This window comes from Salmo salar, unplaced genomic scaffold, assembly GCF_905237065.1.
Source record: "Salmo salar unplaced genomic scaffold, Ssal_v3.1, whole genome shotgun sequence".
NCBI lineage: Eukaryota > Metazoa > Chordata > Actinopteri > Salmoniformes > Salmonidae > Salmo > Salmo salar.
The window spans coordinates 375,001-397,500 of record NW_025547587.1 but is presented as its reverse complement, the minus strand read 5'-3'; the positions used below and the strand labels follow the sequence as shown (position 1 = coordinate 397,500).

Sequence of the window (22,500 nt, the reverse complement as noted above, 5' to 3'; positions counted from 1 at the left end):
CACACACACACACACACACACATCAGTAGAGAACTCCACCCCGCTTTAGGCGGCTGTATTTTTCCACAGTACACATACATTCCTTATCAACCTTGCCACCTGTCTTCTAATCTCCTGCCAGCCTAGCCGTTCCCAGGCCGTTGTTTCTCTCCCTAACTTAGGGAGGCCTCTTCTCCTGTTCCTTTCCCAAGGTCGTCTTATCAACTCTGCCCTGCTCATTTTGAAGTGGTACCAGTGTCTTACTCACACACAGTATTGGAATATAGTTTTTAACCCATTATTATAGCCTTATTTCCAATACATTTCAACAGGTTATAAGGTTTCTGAGTGAAATCATTTAGTCAAACCTTTAATCGTATAATTCCCATTACAAATGCCAAGAGCTGAGCAAAGAAAAGAGTCCCCTCATTCAGCTGGTCCTGGGGCTGAGTTCACAAACCTGTTCTACTAACACACTGAAGCCTCAGGACCCTCATCCAGCTGGTCCTGAGTTCACAAACCTGTTCTAGTAACACACAATGAAGCCTCAGGACCCTCATCCAGCTGGTCCTGGGGCTGAGTTCACAAACCTGCTCTACTAACGCAATGAAGCCTCAGGACCCTCATCCAGCTGGTCCTGGGGCTGAGTTCACTAACCTGTTCTACTGACACACAATGAAGCCTCAGGACCAGAACATCCAATCAATCAGAATAAAACAGATTACAACACAGTCGAAACAAAACGGCGTTGCTTATTGGGAAACACAAGCACAAAAGCAAAATGCAGTTATATCTGGCCCTAAATCGACAGTACACCTTGACTAACTATTTGACCATGGTTATTGATCGAAAACCTTAGAAAAACCATGACAAAGTACAGGCTCAGTGAGCACAGCCTTGCCATTGAGAAGGGTAGACACAGGAAAACCTGGCTCCCTGTAGAGGAAAGGCTGTGCAACCACTGCACAACAGCAGAACCTGAGACACCCTAAATATAAAACAAGTACAGTGGGTCATTTCACCAAAAGAGAGAGAGAGCAAAAGAGAGAGAGATAGAGATAAAGAGAGAAATGAAGAGAAAGGGACAAAGAGACTGGTCACTAATATTAGAATAATCCAGACAGTCTTTCCCTATTCCTCCTCCCTCCTCCCTTATCCTCCCTCTCTCCTCCTCTTTCCTCCTCTCTCCTCCCTCTCTCCTCCTCTCTCCTCCCTTATCCTCCCTCTCTCCTCCTCTCTCCTCCTCTCTCCTCCTCTCTCCTCCCTCTCTCCTCCTCTCTCCTCCCTCTCTCCTCCCTCTCTCCTCCTCCTCCTCCCTCTCTCCTCCTCTCTCCTCCCTCTCTCTGGAAGGAATCCTGCTCGAGCTCTCCTCCTTCTCCCTACCTCCATCTCTCTCTTTCCATCCCCCTCTATGTACTTCTAATGATTGTGTACTTACTAATGAGTAGTCCATTGTTGTTGTCTGTGCTCTCCAGAACGTGACATCTCTCCAGAACCAGCACCTCCTCTAAAGCAGATCTCTGTAGACACACAACACATCACATTATTGTTACTACAGTTGAAGGACAAAGTGTTTTATAAAGTCTTATACAACCATACATAGTGGGTCTCTCTCTCTCTCTCTCTCTCTGTCTCTCTCTCTCTCTCTCTCTCTCTCTCTCTCATTCAAGGGGCTTTATTGGCATGGGAAACATATGTTTACATTGCCAAAGCAAGTGAAATAAATAATTAACAAAAAGAGAAATAAACATTGTATATACAATGGTGTTTGTTCTTCACTGGTTGCCCTTTTCTTGTGGCAACAGGTCACACATCTTGCTGCTGTGACGACACACTGTGGTATTTCACCCAGTAGATATGGGAGTTTATCAAAATGTGATTTTTTTTTCAAATTCTTTGTGGATCTGTGTAATCTCAGGGAAATATGTGTCTCTAATATGGTCATACATTTGGCAGGAGGTTAGGAAGTGCAGCTCAGTTTCCACCTCATTTTGTGTACTGTATATGTTGAAGAGGGTGGGCCTCAAGCTGGTCTGTGGAAAGAAATGTGTGTTTTCTTTGCCAATTTTAACCTTGTTGTTTGTGTACATGGATTTTATAATGCTTTATGTTTTTCCCCCAACACCACTTTCCTTCTATTTGTATAGCAGGCCCTCAAGCCAAACTGAGTCAAAAGCGTTTTTTGAAATCAACAAAGCGTGAGAAGACTTTGGTTTTGTTTTGAATGTTAGTGAATTAGGATGTACAGGGTGAATACGTGGTCTGTCGTACGGTAATTTGGTAAAAATTCCAACTTGACAATTTGCTCTGTTTTCAATGAGAAAATGTAAGAGTCTGCTGTTAATGATAATGTAGAGGATTTTCTGGATATGGATTTAGAGGATTTAGAGGATATGGATTTAGAGGATTTAGAGGATATGGATTTAGACGATTTAGAGGATATGGATTTAGACGATTTAGAGGATTTAGAGGATTTAGAGATTTAGACGATTTAGAAGATTTAGAGGATATGGATTTAGAGGATTTAGACGATATGGATTTAGAGGATTTAGAGGATATGGATTTAGAGGATTTATTGGATTTAGAGGATATGGATTTAGAGGATTTAGAGGATATGCTGTTGATGCATATCCCACGGTAATTATTGGGTTTGAATTTGTCTCCACTTTTGTGGGTTTGGGTGATCAGTCGGAAGTTTACATACACTTAAGTTGGAGTCATAAAAACTCGTTTTTTCAACCACTCCACAAATTTCTTGTTAACAAACTATAGTTTTGGCAAGTCGGTTAGGACATCTACTTTGTGCATGACACAAGTAATTTTTCCAACAATTGTTTACAGAGAGATTATTTCACTTATATTTCACAGTATCACAATTCCAGTGGGTCAGAAGTTTACATGCACTAAGTTGACTGTGCCTTTAACCTCTCTTGGGTATGTGGGACGTGACCATCCCACCTGCGGGACACACTATTCAACAGCCAGTGAAATTGCAGGGCGCCAAATTCAAAACAGCAAAAATCTCATAATTCAAATTTCTCACACATACAAGTATTTAACACCATTTTAAAGATAATCTTCTCGTTAATCCAACCACATTGTCCAATTTCAAAAAGGCTTTACGGCGAAAGCATAGCATTAGATTATGTCAGGACATCACCTTGACAAGAAAAACCACACAGCCATTTTCCAAGCAAGGAGAGGCGTCACAAAAACCAGAAATACTAAAATGAATCACTAACCTTTGATGATCTTCATCAGATGGCACTCATAGGACTTCATGTTACACAATACATGTATGTTTTGCTCGATAAAGTTCATATTTATATCCAAAAACCCTATTTTACCTTGGCGTGTAATGTTCAGAAATGTTTTGCCTCCCAAAACTTCTGGTGAATGAGCACATCAATTTACAGAAATACTCATCATAAACGTTGATAAAATATTAAACTGTAATTCAAAGAATTATAGATACACTTCTCCTTAATGCAACCGCTGTGTCAGATTTCAAAAAAACTTTACAGCGAAAGCACACTTTGCAATAACCTGAGTACAGCGCTCAGAGACGAAACCAAACCCGCCATTTTGTGGAGTCAATAAAACTCAGAAATAATATTATAAATATTCACTTACTTTTGATGATCTTCATCAGAATGCACTCCCAGGAATCCCAGGTCCACAATAAATGTTTGTTTTGTTCAATAAAGTCCATAATTTATGTCCAAATACCTCCTTTTTGTTCGCGCTTTCAGTTCACTACTCCAAATGCAGGAAGCGCGCGAAAATGTCACGACGAAAAGTCAAAAAAGTTATATTTATGTTCGTAGAAATATGTCAAATGATGTATAGCATCAATCTTTAGGATGTTTTTAACATAAATCTTCAGTAATATTCCAACCGGACAATTCCAATGTCTTCAGAAAAGAAAAGGAACACAGCTCACTCTCACGTGAGCGCGCGCCTCTGAGCTCATGTCATTTCCTCACTCATCTGACTCCAGGCCCTCTTGTTCGCTCCATATTCACAGTAGAAGCATGAAACAACGTTCTAAAGACCGTTGACATCTAGTGGAAGCCGTAGGAAGTGCAAAATTAACCCTAAGTCACTGTATACTGTATAGGCAATCACTTAAAAAACTACAAACCTCAGATTTCCACACTTCCTGGTTGGATTTTTCTCAGGTTTTTGCCTGCCATATGAGTTCTGTTATACTCACAGACATCATTCAAACGGTCTTATCTATAATTCTTAAAATAATTGTTATGTTTTTTGTGAACGTTTATCGTGAGTAATTTAGTAAATTCACCGGAAGTTTGCGGTGGGTATGCTAGTTCTGAACGTCACATGCTAATGTAAAAAGCTGTTTTTTTATATAAATATGAACTTGATTGAACAAAACATGCATGTATTGTATAACATAATGTCCTAGGAGTGTCATCTGATGAAGATCATCAAAGGTTAGTGCTGCATTTAGCTGTGGTTTGGGTTTATGTGACATTATATGCTAGCTTGAAAAATGGGTGTCTGATTATTTCTGGCTGGGTACTCTGCTGACATAATCTAATGTTTTGCTTTCGTTGTAAAGCCTTTTTGAAATCGGACAGTGTGGTTAGATTAATGAGAGTCTTGTCTTTAAAATGGTGTAAAATAGTCATATGTTTGAGAAATTGAAGTAATAGCATTTCTAAGGTATTTGAATATCGCGCCACGGGATTCCACTGGCTGTTGAGTAGGTGGGACGATTTCGTCCCACATACCCTAGAGAGGTTTTAAGGACAACAAAGTGAAAGTATTGGAGTGGCCATCACAAAGCCCTGACCTCAATCCTATAGAACATTTGTGGGCAGAACTGAAAAACCGTGTGCGAGTGAGGAGGCCTACAAACCTGACTCAGTTACACCAGCTCAGTCAGGAGGAATGGGACAAAATTCACCCAACTTATTGTGGGAAGGTTGTGGAAGGCTACCCAAAACATTTGACCCAAGTTAAACTATTTAAAGGCAATGCTACCAAATACTAATTGAGTGTATGTAAACTTCTGACCCACTGGGAATGTGATGAAAGAAATAAAAGCTGAAATAAATCATTCTCTTTACTATTATTCAGACATTTCACATTCTTAATATAAAGTGGTGATCCTAACTGACCTAAGACAGGGCATTGTTACTAGGGTTAAATGTCAGGAATTGTGAAAAACTGAGTTTAAATGTAGTTGGCTAAGGTGTATGTAAACTTCCGACTTCAACTGTACGTCTCTCTCTCTCTCTCTCTCTCACCTGTTGAGGTGTATGTAAACTTCTCTCTCTCTCTCACCTGTTGAGGTGTATGTAAACTTCTCTCTCTCTCTCACCTGTTGAGGTGTATGTAAACTTCTCTCTCTCTCACCTGTTGAGGTGTATGTAAACTTCTCTCTCTCTCTCACCTGTTGAGGTGTATGTAAACTTCTCTCTCTCTCACCTGTTGAGGTGTATGTAAACTTCTCTCTCTCTCTCACCTGTTGAGGTGTATGTAAACTTCTCTCTCTCTCTCACCTGTTGAGGTGTATGTAAACTTCTCTCTCTCTCACCTGTTGAGGTGTATGTAAACTTCTCTCTCTCTCTCACCTGTTGAGGTGTATGTAAACTTCTCTCTCTCTCTCACCTGTTGAGGTGTATGTAAACTTCTCTCTCTCTCTCACCTGTTGAGGTGTATGTAAACTTCTCTCTCTCTCTCACCTGTTGAGGTGTATGTAAACTTCTCTCTCTCTCTCTCACCTGTTGAGGTGTATGTAAACTTCTCTCTCTCTCTCACCTGTTGAGGTGTATGTAAACTTCTCTCTCTCTCTCACCTGTTGAGGTGTATGTAAACTTCTCTCTCTCTCTCACCTGTTGAGGTGTATGTAAACTTCTCTCTCTCTCTCTACCTGTTGAGGTGTATGTAAACTTCTCTCTCTCTCTCACCTGTTGAGGTGTATGTAAACTTCTCTCTCTCTCTCACCTGTTGAGGTGTATGTAAACTTCTCTCTCTCTCACCTGTTGAGGTGTATGTAAACTTCTCTCTCTCTCTCACCTGTTGAGGTGTATGTAAACTTCTCTCTCTCTCACCTGTTGAGGTGTATGTAAACTTCTCTCTCTCTCTCACCTGTTGAGGTTTCTTCATGATGAAGAGGAGGTTTCCTCTCAAACGACACCATCTCTCACACATGCCTGACAGAGAGAGTGAAAAAGTGTGTATGAGTGTGTACCTGCTTTTTGTGTGTTTGAGTATATTTGTGAGTGTGTGTGCAGTGTGTGTGTGTGTGTGTGTGTGTGTGTGTGTGTGTGTGTGTGTGTGTGTGTGTGTGTGTGTGTGTGTGTGTGTGTGTGTGTGTGTGTGTGTGTGTGTGTGTGTGTGTGTAGCACTCACCCTGTGGTCTCCCTTGTCCACCCTGTGTCTCCCGCCCCACCCGCAGTCTCCCCTCTCTGTCGAAGCTGCTAGCAGGGCCCTTAGACAGGGAGGTTAGGTGGTGAGAATTCACCTTCATCCTCTCTTTCTTATCCTCCTCCTCCTCCTCTCTGCTTCATCACATTACAGAGCTATTCACACCTGGTTTTTACCTGTAAACACACACATCATTTGACGCTGTCGATCACATTTACAGCGTCATTGCATTTTTGGTACACCAGAATTACATTCGTTTCCAATGAAAAACGCTGCGTTTGCCTCGCAGCATTGCGTTGCGTTCTGTGTGGTGCGTATGTTGTTGGATTTATCGAACGTTTGCGTCAAACTGTATGCTGTAGACGGGGTTTAACAGAAATGTTCGCAGAAGGTGAATGTTGGAACTTTTGTTGCAGACAGATCCAGATGACGCTGAGTAACATTTCGCGCAATCTGACGCTGTCGCTGTGTTGGAAGTGTAACAGTGTAATTACGCTGTTAAATTACTCCATAAAATGCCGCTAACATCAAGGCGGTGACCCGATCCTGTAGGTTCATGCTCTACAACATTCGCAGAGTACGACCCTGCCTCACACAGGAAGCGGCGCAGGTCCTAATCCAGGCACTTGTCATCTCCCGTCTGGATTACTGCAACTCGCTGTTGGCTGGGCTCCCTGCCTGTGCCATTAAACCCCTACAACTCATCCAGAACGCCGCAGCCCGTCTGGTGTTCAACCTTCCCAAGTTCTCTCACGTCACCCCGCTCCTCCGCTCTCTCCACTGGCTTCCAGTCGAAGCTCGCATCCGCTACAAGACCATGGTGATTGCCTACGGAGCTGTGAGGGGAACGGCACCTCCGTACCTTCAGGCTCTGATCAGGCCCTACACCCAAACAAGGGCACTCCGTTCATCCACCTCTGGCCTGCTCGCCTCCCTACCTCTGAGGAAGCACAGTTCCCGCTCAGCCCAGTCAAAACTGTTCGCTGCTCTGGCACCCCAATGGTGGAACAAGCTCCCTCACGACGCCAGGACAGCGGAGTCAATCACCACCTTCCGGAGACACCTGAAACCCCACCTCTTCAAGGAATACCTGGGATAGGATAAAGTAATCCTTCTAACCCCCCCCCTACTCTCCCCCCCAAAAGGATATAGATGCACTATTGTAAAGTGGTTGTTCCACTGGATATCATAAGGTGAATCCACCAATTTGTAAGTCGCTCTGGATAAGAGCGTCTGCTAAATGACGTAAATGTAAATGTATTACGCCACCTCCTTTGTCTAATACACTCAAGTGATAAAGGTAGAGGATTCTGGGTAATCCACAGTAGATTTATGGAGAATTGCTGAGTGGGTGAGTTGAAAATTGAACGGTCCCGGGATAGAAATGTATAAAGTTGACTTTACGTGATAAAATCCACCTTTTAAATCGTACATTAGCAATTTTATATCATTAGTAACTACTGTAGTTGGGTTGGCGTCAAATAAGCCACTTTTGATATGTTATTTGCGGAATCTCAGTTTTCCAATGTGGGTTTTATGCTAAAGTTCCCTCTTTCAAATTGATAGCTAACGTGGAAAATACATCTTCTATTCATATCCCGTCGACTACTCATCATTCATCCATACTGTGAACTGTCCATCCATTGCTCCTTCCTGTGTTGACTCACTGATTTGAGGGACGGGACCAGGAAGTTCGCATAAGGCTCAGTACAAGTCCCTGTCTAGTTAGTAATACAACGGCGCCCCCTGTTGGTCAACACGAAGCATGTTCTCACTAAAAGTCTTGTAAAAACCAGTGTTGTAGCTGATAGCTAAAATGTGGAATCGTGAAACCAACAAACTATCCATGTTATATTTGCCTGCTCAACTCACTTAACATGTAAAGTTGTTGAACATGAGCCAACATTTGAAGTCCAATCTGGAAGTTGTAGGAGGATTTAACATACAGGACACAGAATGTAGTTGGGGTTGGGGGAATGACATTTTCATTAATTACCTAACATCCGTTATTCTTCAACTCATAACCATTCCCGAATACTTTAAAACATTTTAGATATCGCTCGTTGTGTGAAAACTTACCCAACAAAAATCCTGGAGGAAAATTCAACAGTTTGAACGGAAAGTTTAGTTGAAGCTCCGCGGGACCGAGCAGGAGGTGTCGCGCTGGACGACCTTTGTAGTTTGGACCCGGGTCTGTTATCAACATCATGCTTCCTCCCCTCATTACTTCAGGAAATTATTGTTGCTTCAATGAAAAGTATGGAGGCAGAAAGGACAGGCGTAAAGGACAAGTGAACTGAGAATATAAAATAATATAAAATAACAATACAGTAAAACAGACACTGTAGAACAGAACAATAGAATAGAATACAGGAATATCAATTATGTAACCAAATACAGTAGGTTAGGCTACAAATCCCATAGCTCCACCTCTCGGGGTTCCTTGAAATGGACCTAAAGATGCCCATATCCCCACTGTAGCTCAGTTGGTAGAGCATGGCGCTTGCAACGCCAGGGTTGTGGGTTCGATTCCCACGGGGGGGGGCAAGTATGTAAAAATGTATGCACTCGTCTGTAAGTCGCTCTGGATAAGAGCGTCTGCTAAATGACTTGAAATGTAAATATTGCTGAGAAGACTGGCTTAGAGCGGGAATACCACCCCAGCTGAGTTACTTCTTTCTCCCGCTCTCTCTCTTCCTACCTCTTTCCCTATGGTTCTCTCTCAATTCCATTTTAGGGGCTTTATTGGCATGAGAAACATATGTTAACATTGCCAAGTAATGGATAATAAACAAAAGTGAAATAAACAATAAAAAATTAACAGTAAACATTACACTCACAAAAGTTCCAAAAGAATAAAGACATTTCAAATGTCATATTATGTCTATATACAGTGTTGTAACGATATGCAAATAGTTAAAGTACACAAATAAATACACATAATTATGGGTTGTATTTACAATGGTGTTTGTTCTTCACTGGTTGCCCTTTTCTTGTGGCAACAGGTCACACATCTTGCTGCTGTGACGACACACTGTGGTATTTCACCCAGTAGATATGGGAGTTTATCAACGTTGGATTTGTTTTCAAATCCTTCGTGGGTCTGTCTCTCACTCCTTGCTGAGCCAGAGGGAGGTGCGAGAGAACGAGTTAAACTAGAGGAAGGTGGGAAGGAAACGTAAAACGCCTCGACAACAATCTCTTCGGGTTGCGTGATTAGATTGGAGGGAACGTATTCTCCTCAGCTACTTTCCTTTAAGGATTTACGTTTGATAAACCTACCTTGTCCCTTCCACCGTTTCAGAGGCTGAAACCACTGAACAAGATCCTAAATGAACGTTACGGTGGTGGAAAGAGAAAGAAAATAAAAAAATACTCTTCACAGATTTCTGTGGCGAAAAGTGGATTGTTCAGTTGTTTTTGAGGATATTTATGACTTCCGAGGATTTTTAAAAACCTATTGGAGCATTGCACCAGACAGACCGCTGTGATTTTTGACAACTGCCCAACCTGCCGTATGAGTTTCGCTATGTCGTGACCAGAACATCGCGTCCGGATCCAGTCGATCTTATTAACTCTCAACAGCCTATAGACTTATCGATCGGATCCTGCGGTTTTGGTTTGAATATCGGATCAATATAAGTTATATTGCGTATCACTGAGGAGGACAGGATGAGCGGAGGAGCGGACGTGGTGTGCGCCGGCTGGCTGAGGAAGTCACCGCCGGAGAAGAAGTTACGGCGCTATGTAAGTATTGTTATAAGCGCGTATAGAGCATTTTAATATTCATAACAGTTTAGATTTTAGCTCTTTTTTATTATTTATTTAACCTTTATTTAACTAGGAAAGTCAGTTCAGAACAAATTCTTATTTAATAATGACGGCCTGGCAAAAGGCCTCCTGTGGGGAGGGGGGCTGGGATTAAACATTTTTTAATACAAATAAATAAATATGTAGGACAAAACATACATCAGGACAAGAGAGACACCACAACACTACATAAAGACAGACCAAAGACGACAGCATAGCAAGGCAGCAATACATGACAACACAGCATGGTAGCAACACAACATGACAACAACATGGTAGGAACACAACATGACAACAACATGGTAGGAACACAACATGACAACAACATGGTAGCAACACAACATGACAACAACATGGTAGCAACACAACATGACAACAACATGGTAGGAATACAACATGACAACAACATGGTAGAAACACAACATGACAACAACATGGTAGAAACACAACATGACAACAACATGGTAGCAACACAACATGACAACAACATGGTAGGAACATGGTAGGAACACATCATGACAACAACATGGTAGAAACACAACATGGTAGAAACACAACATGACAACAACATGGTGGAAACACAACATGACAACAACATGGTAGGAACACAACATGACAACAACATGGTAGAAACACAACATGACAACAACATGGTAGTAACACAACATGACAACAACATGGTAGGAACACAACATGACAACAACATGGTAGAAACACAACATGACAACAACATGGTAGAAACACAACATGGTAGATACACAACATGACAACAACATGGTAGAAACACAACATGACAACAACATGGTAGAAACACAACATGACAACAACATGGTAGAAACACAACATGACAACATGGTAGCAACACAACATGGTAGCAGCACAACATGACAACAACATGGTAGAAACACAACATGACAACAACACAACACGACAACAACATGGTAGAAACACAACATGACAACAACATGGTAGCAGCACAACATGACAACAACATGGTAGCAGCACAACATGACAACAACATGGTAGGAACACAACATGACAACAACATGGTAGAAGCACAACATGACAACAACATGGTAGATACACAACATGACAACAACATGGTAGGAACACAACATGACAACAACATGGTAGAAGCACAACATGACAACAACATGGTAGCAACACAACATGGTAGATACACAACATGACAACAACATGGTAGCAACACAACATGGTAGAAGCACAACATGACAACAACATGGTAGCAACACAACATGGTAGAAACACAACATGACAACACAGCATGGTAGAAACACAACGTGGTAGCAACACAACACGACAACAACATGGTAGCAACACAACATGACAACAACATGGTAGAAGCACAACATGACAACAACATGGTAGCAACACAACATGACAACAACATGGTAGCAACACAACATGGTAGAAACACAACATGACAACAACATGGTAGAAACACAACATGGTAGCAACACAACATGGTAGCAACACAACATGACAACAACATGGTAGCAACACAACATGACAACAACATGGTAGAACCACAACATGGTAGCAACACAACATGGTAGAAACACAACATGACAACACAGCATGGTAGAAACACAACATGGTAGCAACACAACATGACAACAACATGGTAGCACCACAACATGACAACAACATGGTAGAAACACAACATGGTAGCACCACAACATGACAACAACATGGTAGAAACACAACATGGTAGAAGGACAAAACATGGTACAAACATTATTGGGCACAGACAACAGCACAAAGGGCAAGAAGGTAGAGACAACAATACATCACACAAAGCAGCCACAACTGTCAGTAAGAGTGTCCATGATTGAGTCTTTGAATGAAGAGATGGAGATAAAACTGTCCAGTTTGAGTTGTTTGTTGCAGCTCGTTCCAGTCGCTAGCTGCAGCAAAGTGAAAAGACGAGCGACCCAGGGATGTGTGTGCTTTGAGGACCTTTAACAGAATGTGATTGGCAGAACGGGTGTTGTATGTGGAGGATGAGGGCTGCAGTAGATATCTCAGATAGGGGGGAGTGAATGGGTGTTGTATGTGGAGGATGAGGGCCGCAGTAGATCTCTCAGATAGAGGGTTTTAATTAATCTATAGAATTAAGCACTTGGGTAAAGTAAATAGTGATAGTTAAACCAATAACCCAATAAAAATGTTGAACATTTGTGAGTAAGGTAAACCTTATTATATTTGTTTCTTCAACTCAATACTACAGTGGTCTCCTCACTCCTGGTCTCACACCTGGTCTCACACCTGGTCTCTACTCCCCCTACCACACACCTGGTCTCACACCTGGTCTCCCAACCTGGTCATCACCTGGTCTCCAGTCCTCACACCTGGTCTCACACCTGGTCTCCTGACACCTGGCTCACATGTCCTCACGTCTATTCCTTACACCTGGTCTCACACCTGGAATCCTCACTCCTCACACCTGGTCTCACACCTGGTCTCCTGACTCCTCACAAATGGTCTCACACCTGGTCTCCTGACTCCTTACACCTGGTCTCACACCTGGAATCCTCAGTCCTCACACCTGGTCTCACACCTGGTCTCCTGACTCCTCACACCTGGTCCCCTCATTCCTCACACCTGGTCTCCTGACTCCTCACACCTGGTCCCCTCATTCCTCACACCTGGTCTCCTGACTCCTTACACCTGGTCTCACACCTGGTCTCCTGACTCCTCAAACCTGGTCCCCTCATTCCTCACACCTGGTCTCCTGACTCCTTACACCTGGTCTCACACCTGGTCTCCTCACACCTGGTCTCCTCACTCCTCACACCTGGTCTCCTCACACCTGGTCTCCTCATTCCTCACACCTGGTCTCCTCACTCCTTACACCATATCTCTATATAACAGGGTCTGAGCCATATCTCTGTATAACAGGGTCTGAGCCATATCTCTATATCACAGGGTCTGAGCCATATATCTATATCACAGGGTCTGAGCCATATCTCTATATAACAGCCATATCTCTGTATAACAGGGTCTGAGCCATATCTCTATATAACAGGGTCTGAGCCATATCTCTATATCACAGGGTCTGAGCCATATCTCTATATCACAGGGTCTGAGCCATATCTCTATATAACAGGGTATGAGCCATATCTCTATATAACAGGGTCTGAGCCATATCTCTATATAACAGGGTCTGAGCCATATCTCTATATAACAGGGTCTGAGCCATATCTCTATATAACAGGGTCTGAGCCATATCTCTGTATAACAGGGTCTGAGCCATATATCTATATCACAGGGTCTGAGCCATATCTGAGCCATATCTCTGTATAACAGGGTCTGAGCCATATCTCTATATAACAGGGTCTGAGCCATATCTCTATATAACAGGGTCTGAGACATATCTCTGTATAACAGGGTCTGAGCCATATATCTATATAACAGGGTCTGAGCCATATCTCTATATAACAGGGTCTGAGCCATATCTCTATATCACAGGGTCTGAGCCATATCTCTATATAACAGGGTATGAGCCATATCTCTATATAACAGGGTCTGAGCCATATCTCTATATAACAGGGTCTGAGCCATATCTCTATATAACAGGGTCTGAGCCATATCTCTATATAACAGGGTCTGAGCCATATCTCTGTATAACAGGGTCTGAGCCATATATCTATATCACAGGGTCTGAGCCATATCTGAGCCATATCTCTGTATAACAGGGTCTGAGCCATATCTCTATATAACAGGGTCTGAGCCATATCTCTATATAACAGGGTCTGAGACATATCTCTGTATAACAGGGTCTGAGCCATATATCTATATAACAGGGTCTGAGCCATATCTCTATATAACAGGGTCTGAGCCATATCTCTATATAACAGGGTCTGAGCCATATCTCTATATAACAGGGTCTGAGCCATATCTCTATATAACAGGGTCTGAGCCATATCTCTTTATAACAGCCATATCTCTATATAACAGGGTCTGAGCCATATCTCTATATAACAGGGTCTGAGCCATATCTCTGTATAACAGGGTCTGAGCCATATCTCTATATAACAGGGTCTGAGCCATATCTCTATATAACAGGGTCTGAGCCATATCTCTATATAACAGGGTCTGAGCCATATCTCTATATAACAGGGTCTGAGCCATATCTCTATATAACAGGGTCTGAGCCATATCTCTGTATAACAGGGTCTGAGCCATATCTCTATATAACAGGGTCTGAGCCATATCTCTATATAACAGGGTCTGAGCCATATCTCTGTATAACAGGGTCTGAGCCATATCTCTATATAACAGGGTCTGAGCCATATCTCTGTATAACAGGGTCTGAGCCATATCTCTATATAACAGGGTCTGAGCCATATCTCTATATAACAGGGTCTGAGCCATATCTCTATATAACAGGGTCTGAGCCATATCTCTGTATAACAGGGTCTGAGCCATATCTCTATATAACAGGGTCTGAGCCATATCTCTATATAACAGGGTCTGAGCCATATCTCTGTATAACAGGGTCTGAGCCATATCTCTATATAACAGGGTCTGAGCCATATCTCTATATAACAGGGTCTGAGCCATATCTCTGTATAACAGGGTCTGAGCCATATCTCTGTATAACAGGGTCTGAGCCATATCTCTATATAACAGGGTCTGAGCCATATCTCTGTATAACAGGGTCTGAGTGATGCAGTATTCACTGGTAAAGCAGTTAGCTTCATCTATTCTATTGGATGACCACAGTAGCAGTAGATTCTAGTGCGTCACTCTCAACCCTGAATGATTGGAATATTTATAACTTTTTGTGTGAAGGCACACTGCTTTCCCTGTCACGGTTGTCGTAGGAAGGAGCGGACCGACGTGCAGCGTGTGTGTGTCGTTCCACATTTTATTTTCACTGTGGAAACTATGCAATACATATAAATAAACTGAATAACAAAACAACAAACCGTGTCGAAGCGGTGCAACATACACTAACTCAAAGACAATCTCCCACAAACCCAGGTGGAAAAAAAACACCTACTTAAGTATGATCTCCAATTAGAGACAACGATGACCAGCTGCTTCTAATTGGAGATCCTCCCAAACAAAACCCAACATAGAAATACAAAACTAGAACATGACAACATAGAAAAACTAAACTAGGAAAATAACAGCTTTCTATGGTCTGGACGTGACAGTCCCTCTCAAGTTGTATAGCCTCTCTCTCTCTCTCTCTCTCTCTCTCTCTCTCTCTCTCTCTCTCTCTCTCTATTCAATTCAATTGACTTTATTGACATGGTAAGTTCATTATTACTTACATTGTCAAAGTGTACATATAGAAAAAGAAAAAATATATATTTATATATAAATAAATGGTGTGACCAACAGCAGTAATAATAGTAGTAGTGGACATGGGATCACCATTAACAACAACTACAACAACAATATTAATCAGAACAACAATACATTAAAGCGACGGTAGTAGACCAGTGTCAACATGACTGAGAAGACACATGACCTGGTATGAAAGACAAAACAAAACAAGATGGGAAATATTATCCACATTACATTGCACTTTTCACTGGCTGTCCCTCAGGTTGAGGCAGGAGGACACATATATGGCTGCCAAAACTGCACATTTTGGCTTTTCACCCAATAAATATTTGATATTTTTCCTCATCTTTTATAGTTTCAAATTCTTTGTATTGAATTATAATTTTGGGAAATAAATATTCTCTTAGGTCTGAGTATTTGTCACAGTGTAATAGGAAATGCAGCTCTGTCTCTACCTCTCCCCTGGAGCAGAGTGAGCACAGCCTGTCCTCTCTGGGCAGCCAGGTTTGTCTGTGACGACCGGTCTCTATAGCCAGACTGTCCTCTCTGGGCAGCCAGACTGTCCTCTCTGGGCAGCCAGGTTTGTCTGTGACGACTGGTCTCTATAGCCAGACTGTCCTCTCTGGGCAGCCAGACTGTCCTCTCTGGGCAGCCAGCCTGTCCTCTCTGGGCAGCCAGGTTGGTCTGTGACGACCGGTCTCTATAGCCAGACTGTCCTCTCTGGGCAGCCAGACTGTCCTCTCTGGGCAGCCAGGTTTGTCTGTGACGACCGGTCTCTATAGCCAGACTGTCCTCTTTGGGCAGCCAGGTTTGTCTGTAACGACCAGTCTCTATAGCCAGACTGTGCTCGCTGAGTCTGTACCTAGTCAGTGTTTTCCCTCTCTCTCTCTCTCTCTCTCTCTCTCTCTCTCTCTCTCTCTCTCTCTCTCTCTCTCTCTCTCTCTCTCTCACTACAGACTATGGTAAAACTTTATCTCCCACAAGTCACGTTCAACTCAAGCAGGAAAATACTCTTCTTGAATTTAGTGTATATATAGGATTGTACTCCTGTAGGCTGCTACCCTGAACGACATTAACACATTATGAGGTTAAAATAGGCTTTTAAACAGACCTCCTGGTGTGTGTGTGTGTGTGTGTGTGTGTGTGTGTGTGTGTGTGTGTGTGTGTGTGTGTGTGTGTGTGTGTGTGTGTGTGTGTGTGTGTGTGTGTGTGTGTGTGTGTGTGTGTGTGTGTGTGTGTATGTGTGTGTGTGTGTGTGTGTGTGTGTGTATTTTTGTGCCTCCAGGAGGGGCATTGCAAACCAGACGGATAGCCAGGGTCACACTCCAACATTCAGACATAATTTGCAAAGGAAGCATTTGTGTTTAGTGAGTCTGCCAGATCAGAGGCAGTAGGGATGACCAGGGATGTTCTCTTGATAAGTGCGTGAATTGGACCATTTTTCTGTCCTGCTAATCATTCAAAACCTAACGAGTACTTTTGGGTGTCAGGGAAAATGTACGGAGTAAAAAGTACATTATTTTCTTTAGGAATGTAGTGAAGTAAAAGTAAAAGTTGTCAAAAATATAAATATTAAAGTAAAGTACAGATACCCCCAAAAAACTACTTATGTAGTACTTTAAAGTATTTTTTACTTTAGTACTTTACACCACTGGTATTCATCAAGTGTCTCAGGATAGGAGTTATGACCTAGAACTGAGAAGGTTTGTAGAGATATGGGCCTCCCCTTTATGGGCCCTGTTGCTCCCCTTTAAGACAACACAGCCACATCTCCTGACTTATTTTTGACTGTGGACAGGAAGGGATGGGGGCTATTTTGAGTTTTATTGTGTCTACTTCCTGTTCAGGTGTAATGTCATTGCGGGTTCTGACTGGAAAACACATCACCACTCGAAGATGGAGGAAGGGAGAGAAAGCGAGAGAAGAGAGAGAGAGAGAGAAGAGAGAGACAGTAGGGAGAGAGAGTGAGTGAGTGAGAGACAGAAGAGCGAGAGAGAGAGACATCACCTACTGTACAGAGAGATGAACCTGGAGAAGAGTCCCCTAACCATGCTGGTCCTGGGGCTCTGTTCACAAACACAAACAGACCCCACAGAGCCCCAGGACAGCAACACAATTAGACCCAACCAAATCATGAGAAAACAGAAAGATAATTACTTGAAACATTGGAAAGAATTAACAAACAGAGCAAACTAGAATGCTATTTGGCCCTAAACAGAGAGTACACAGTGGCAGAATACCTGACCACTGTGACTGACCCAAACTTAATGAAAGCTTTGACTATGTACAGACTCAGTGAGCATAGCCTTGCTATTGAGAAAGGCCGCCGTAGGCAGACCTGGCTCTCAAGAGAAGACAGGCTATGTGCACACTGCCCACAAAATGAGGTGGAAACTGAGCTGCACTTCCTAACTTCCTGCCAAATGTATGACCATATTAGAGACACATATTTCCCTCAGATTACACAGATCCACAAAGAATTTGAAAACAAACCCAATTTTGATAAACTCCCATATCTACTGGGTGAAATACCACAGCGTGCCATCACAGCAGCAAGATGTGTGACCTGTTGCCACAAGAAAAGGGCAACCAGTGAAGAACAAACACCATTATAAATACAACCCATATTTATGTTTATTTATTTTCCCTTTTGTACTTTAACTATTTGCACATCATTACAACACTGTATATAGACATAATATTTAACCTTCTATTTAACTAGGCAAGTCAGTTAAGAACAAATTCTTATTTACAATGACGGCCCACCCCGGCCAAACCCAGACGACGCTGGGCCAATTGTGCGACGCTCGATGGGACTCCCAATCACAGCCTGATGTAATACAGCCTGGAATTGAACCAGGGACTGTAGTGATGCCTCTTTCACTGAGATTCAGTGCCTTAGACCACTGTGCCACTCAGGCGTCCATTTGAATATAATATATATTTATATTTATTATATTATTTATATCAGGCTATATATATGATATATTTATATCATTTGAAATGTTTCTATTCTTTTGGAACTTGTGTGAGTGATATATTTACTGTTAATTTTTCTATTGTTTATCTCACTTTTGTTTATGATCTATTTCACTTGTTTTGGCAATGTTAACATATGTTTCCCATGCCAATAAAGCCCTTAAAATTGAATTGAAATTGAATTGAGAGAGAGAGAGAGAGACAGAGAGAGAGACAGACAGAGAGACAGAGACAGAGACAAACAGAGACAGACAGAGACAGACAGACAGAGAGACAGAGAGAGACAGACAGAGAGACAGAGAGAGACAGACAGAGAGACAGAGCGACAGAGAGACAGAGACAAACAGAGAGACAGACAGAGACAGAGAGACAGACAGAGAGACAGAGCGACAGAGAGACAGAGACAAACAGAGAGACAGAGAGAGCGACAGAGAGACAGACAGACAGAGAGACAGAGCGACAGAGAGACAGAGACAAACAGAGAGACAGACAGAGACAGAGAGACAGACAGAGAGACAGAGCGACAGAGAGACAGAGACAAACAGAGAGACAGAGAGACAGACAGACAGAGAGACAGAGAGACAGAGACAAACAGAGAGACAGACAGAGACAGAGAGACAGACAGAGACAGAGCGACAGAGAGAGAGACAGACAGAGAGACAGAGACAAACAGAGAGACAGACAGAGAGAGAGACAGAGACAAACAGAGAGACACACAGAGACAGAGACAAACAGAGACAGACAGACAGACAGACAGACAGACAGACAGACAGACAGACAGAGAGAGAGACAGAGAGAGACAGACAGAGAGACAGAGACAAACAGAGAGACAGACAGAGAGAGAGACAGAGACAAAAAGAGAGACACACAGAGACAGAGCGACAGAGCGACAGAGAGACAGAGACAAACAGAGAGACAGACAGAGAGAGAGACAGAGACAAACAGAGAGACACACAGAGACAGAGCGACAGAGCGACAGAGAGACAGAGACAAACAGAGACAGAGAGAGATAGAGAGAAGAGGAAACCATTCCTGGTTTAGGGTCTATGTCATTTAGGCAGAGACCCCCCCCACACCAAACCACTCTTTCCTGTCTTGCGGCCTTCACTTCCAGTGAACATATCCTGTTGTGTGTGTGTGTGTGTGTGTGTGTGTGTGTGTGTGTGTGTGTGTGTGTGTGTGTATGTGCACTACAGAATAAAACCCTTTGACACACGTTGCTGAGTAAAGTTTGGGGAGTGTCTCAGTGAAACTGTTGAGAAACACTCTTAGCATTAGTTATGGCCAGATTAAGACTGTTACTGCAATGCTAGAACAATCTGTGCACACACACACACACACACACATACCAGGCCTGGATATTATCTTTGGCAGCGTGGTCGCTGAATGATGCAATGAAACTATAGAGGTATTTTCCCTTTCAGCAAAGAAATCAGCCGCAGTGTGTGTGTGTGTGTGTGTGTGTGTGTGTGTGTGTGTGTGTGTGTGTGTGTGTGTGTGTGTGTGTGTGTGTGTGTGTGTGTGTGTGTGTGTGTGTATTATTCACATACAGAGGATACAGCAGGTATAAACAAACAGTGAAATGTTTACTGACAAGCTCTCGAATCAAAATCGAATCAACATTTTATTGGTCACATACTACTACTACTATCTGTTACTACTACTACTACTACTACTACTACTATCTGTTACTACTACTACTACTACTACTACTACTACTACTACTATCTGTTACTACTACTACTACTACTACTACTACTACTATCTGTTACTACTACTACTACTACTACTATCTGTTACTACTACTACTACTACTACTACTACTACTATCTGTTACTACTACTACTACTACTACTACTATCTGTTACTACTACTACTACTACTACTACTACTACTACTACTACTACTATCTGTTACTACTACTACTACTACTACTACTACTACTATCTGTTACTACTACTACTACTACTACTACTACTACTACTACTATCTGTTACTACTACTACTACTACTACTACTACTACTATCTGTTACTACTACTACTACTACTACTCTCTGTTACTACTACTACTACTACTACTACTACTACTATCTGTTACTACTACTACTACTACTACTATCTGTTACTACTACTACTACTACTACTACTACTACTACTACTACTACTATCTGTTACTACTACTACTACTACTACTACTACTACTACTATCTGTTACTACTACTACTACTACTACTACTATCTGTTACTACTACTACTACTACTACTACTATCTGTTACTACTACTACTACTACTACTACTACTACTATCTGTTACTACTACTACTACTACTACTACTACTACTACTATCTGTTACTACTACTACTATCTGTTACTACTACTACTACTACTATCTGTTACTACTACTACTACTACTACTACTATCTGTTACTACTACTACTACTACTACTACTACTACTATTACTACTACTATCTGTTACTACTACTACTACTACTACTACTACTATATGGTACTACTACTACTACTATCTGTTACTACTACTACTACTACTATCTGTTACTACTACTACTACTACTACTACTATCTGTTACTACTACTACTACTACTACTACTATCTGTTACTACTACTATCTGTTACTACTACTACTACTACTACTATCTGTTACTACTACTACTACTATCTGTTACTACTACTACTACTACTACTATCTGTTACTACTACTACTACTATCTGTTACTACTACTACTACTACTACTACTATCTGTTACTACTACTACTACTATCTGTTACTACTACTATCTGTTACTACTACTATCTGTTGCTACTACTACTACTACTACTACTACTACTATCTGTTACTACTACTACTACTATCTGTTACTACTACTACTACTATCTGTTACTACCACTACTACTACTACTACTACTACTACTACTACTACTACTACTAATATCTGTTATTACTACTAATACTACTACTACGATCTGTTACTACTACTACTACTACTACTATCTGTTACTACTACTACTACTACTACTATCTGTTACTACTACTACTATCTGTTACTACTACTACTACTACTACTACTACTACTATCTGTTACTACTACTACTACTACTACTACTACGATTTGTTACTACTACTACTACTACTACTAATATCTGTTACTACTACTACTATCTGTTACTACTACTACTACTACTACTACTGTCTGTTACTACTACTACTATCTGTTACTACTACTATCTGTTACTACTACTACTACTATCTGTTACTACTACTATCTGTTACTACTACTACTACTACTACTACTGTCTGTTACTACTACTACTATCTGTTACTACTACTATCTGTTACTACTACTACTACTATCTGTTACTACTACTATCTGTTACTACTACTACTACTATCTGTTACTACTACTACCTGTTACTACTACTACTACTACTACTACTATCTGTTACTACTACTATCTGTTACTACTACTACTACTATCTGTTACTACTATCTGTTACTACTGTCTAATATCTGTTACTGCTATCTGCTTCTACTACTTGTTAATACTATCACATGAAATCACGCTAGCAGGACTAATGTCCCTGAGTTAGCTAGCAGGACTAATGTCCCTGAGTTAGCTAGCAGGACTAATGTCCCTGAGTTAGCTAGCAGGACTAATGTCCCTGAGTTAGCTCGGAGGACTAATGGTCCTGAGTTAGCTAGCAGGACTACACTGTTACTAATATATGTTACTACTACTATCTGTTACTACTACTACTACTATCTGTTACTACTATCTGTTACTACTGTCTAATATCTGTTACTACTATCTCTTACTACTACTTGTTACTACTATCACATGAAATCACATTTTATTGGTCACATACTGAACACGTGGTTAGCAGATGTTATTGCGGGTGTAGTGAAATGTTTATGCTTCTAGACGAGACAGTGCAGCAGTATCTAACAGGTAATATCTAACAACTCCACATCCAAACCTAATACACACAGT

At 41.6% G+C, this 22,500-nt stretch overlaps 2 protein-coding genes across 5 annotated transcripts in view; one reads left to right on the top strand and one right to left on the bottom strand.

The window, feature by feature from the left end:
* Nucleotides 1-8,719, bottom strand: part of LOC106578188 (type II inositol 3,4-bisphosphate 4-phosphatase) — a 56,951-nt gene extending 48,232 nt beyond the window's left edge. For all 4 annotated transcript variants that reach the window (XM_045711373.1, XM_045711371.1, XM_045711374.1 and 1 more), the window contains exons 1-4: nucleotides 8,458-8,719; nucleotides 6,364-6,554; nucleotides 6,100-6,164; nucleotides 1,418-1,499 (exon numbers count right to left, since the gene is read on the bottom strand). In XM_045711373.1, coding sequence (XP_045567329.1) covers nucleotides 1,418-1,499; nucleotides 6,100-6,164; nucleotides 6,364-6,481 — 265 coding nt within the window. In that variant the 5' untranslated portion in view covers nucleotides 6,482-6,554; nucleotides 8,458-8,719. The remainder of the gene's footprint in view (nucleotides 1-1,417; nucleotides 1,500-6,099; nucleotides 6,165-6,363; nucleotides 6,555-8,457) is intronic.
* A 765-nt stretch (nucleotides 8,720-9,484) lies between these two features.
* Nucleotides 9,485-22,500, top strand: part of LOC106578202 (GRB2-associated-binding protein 1) — a 60,766-nt gene continuing 47,750 nt past the window's right edge. Inside the window, 1 exon segment of the mRNA XM_045711370.1 lies at nucleotides 9,485-10,125. Within this exon segment, the coding sequence (XP_045567326.1) occupies nucleotides 10,051-10,125 (75 nt within the window). The 5' untranslated portion in view covers nucleotides 9,485-10,050.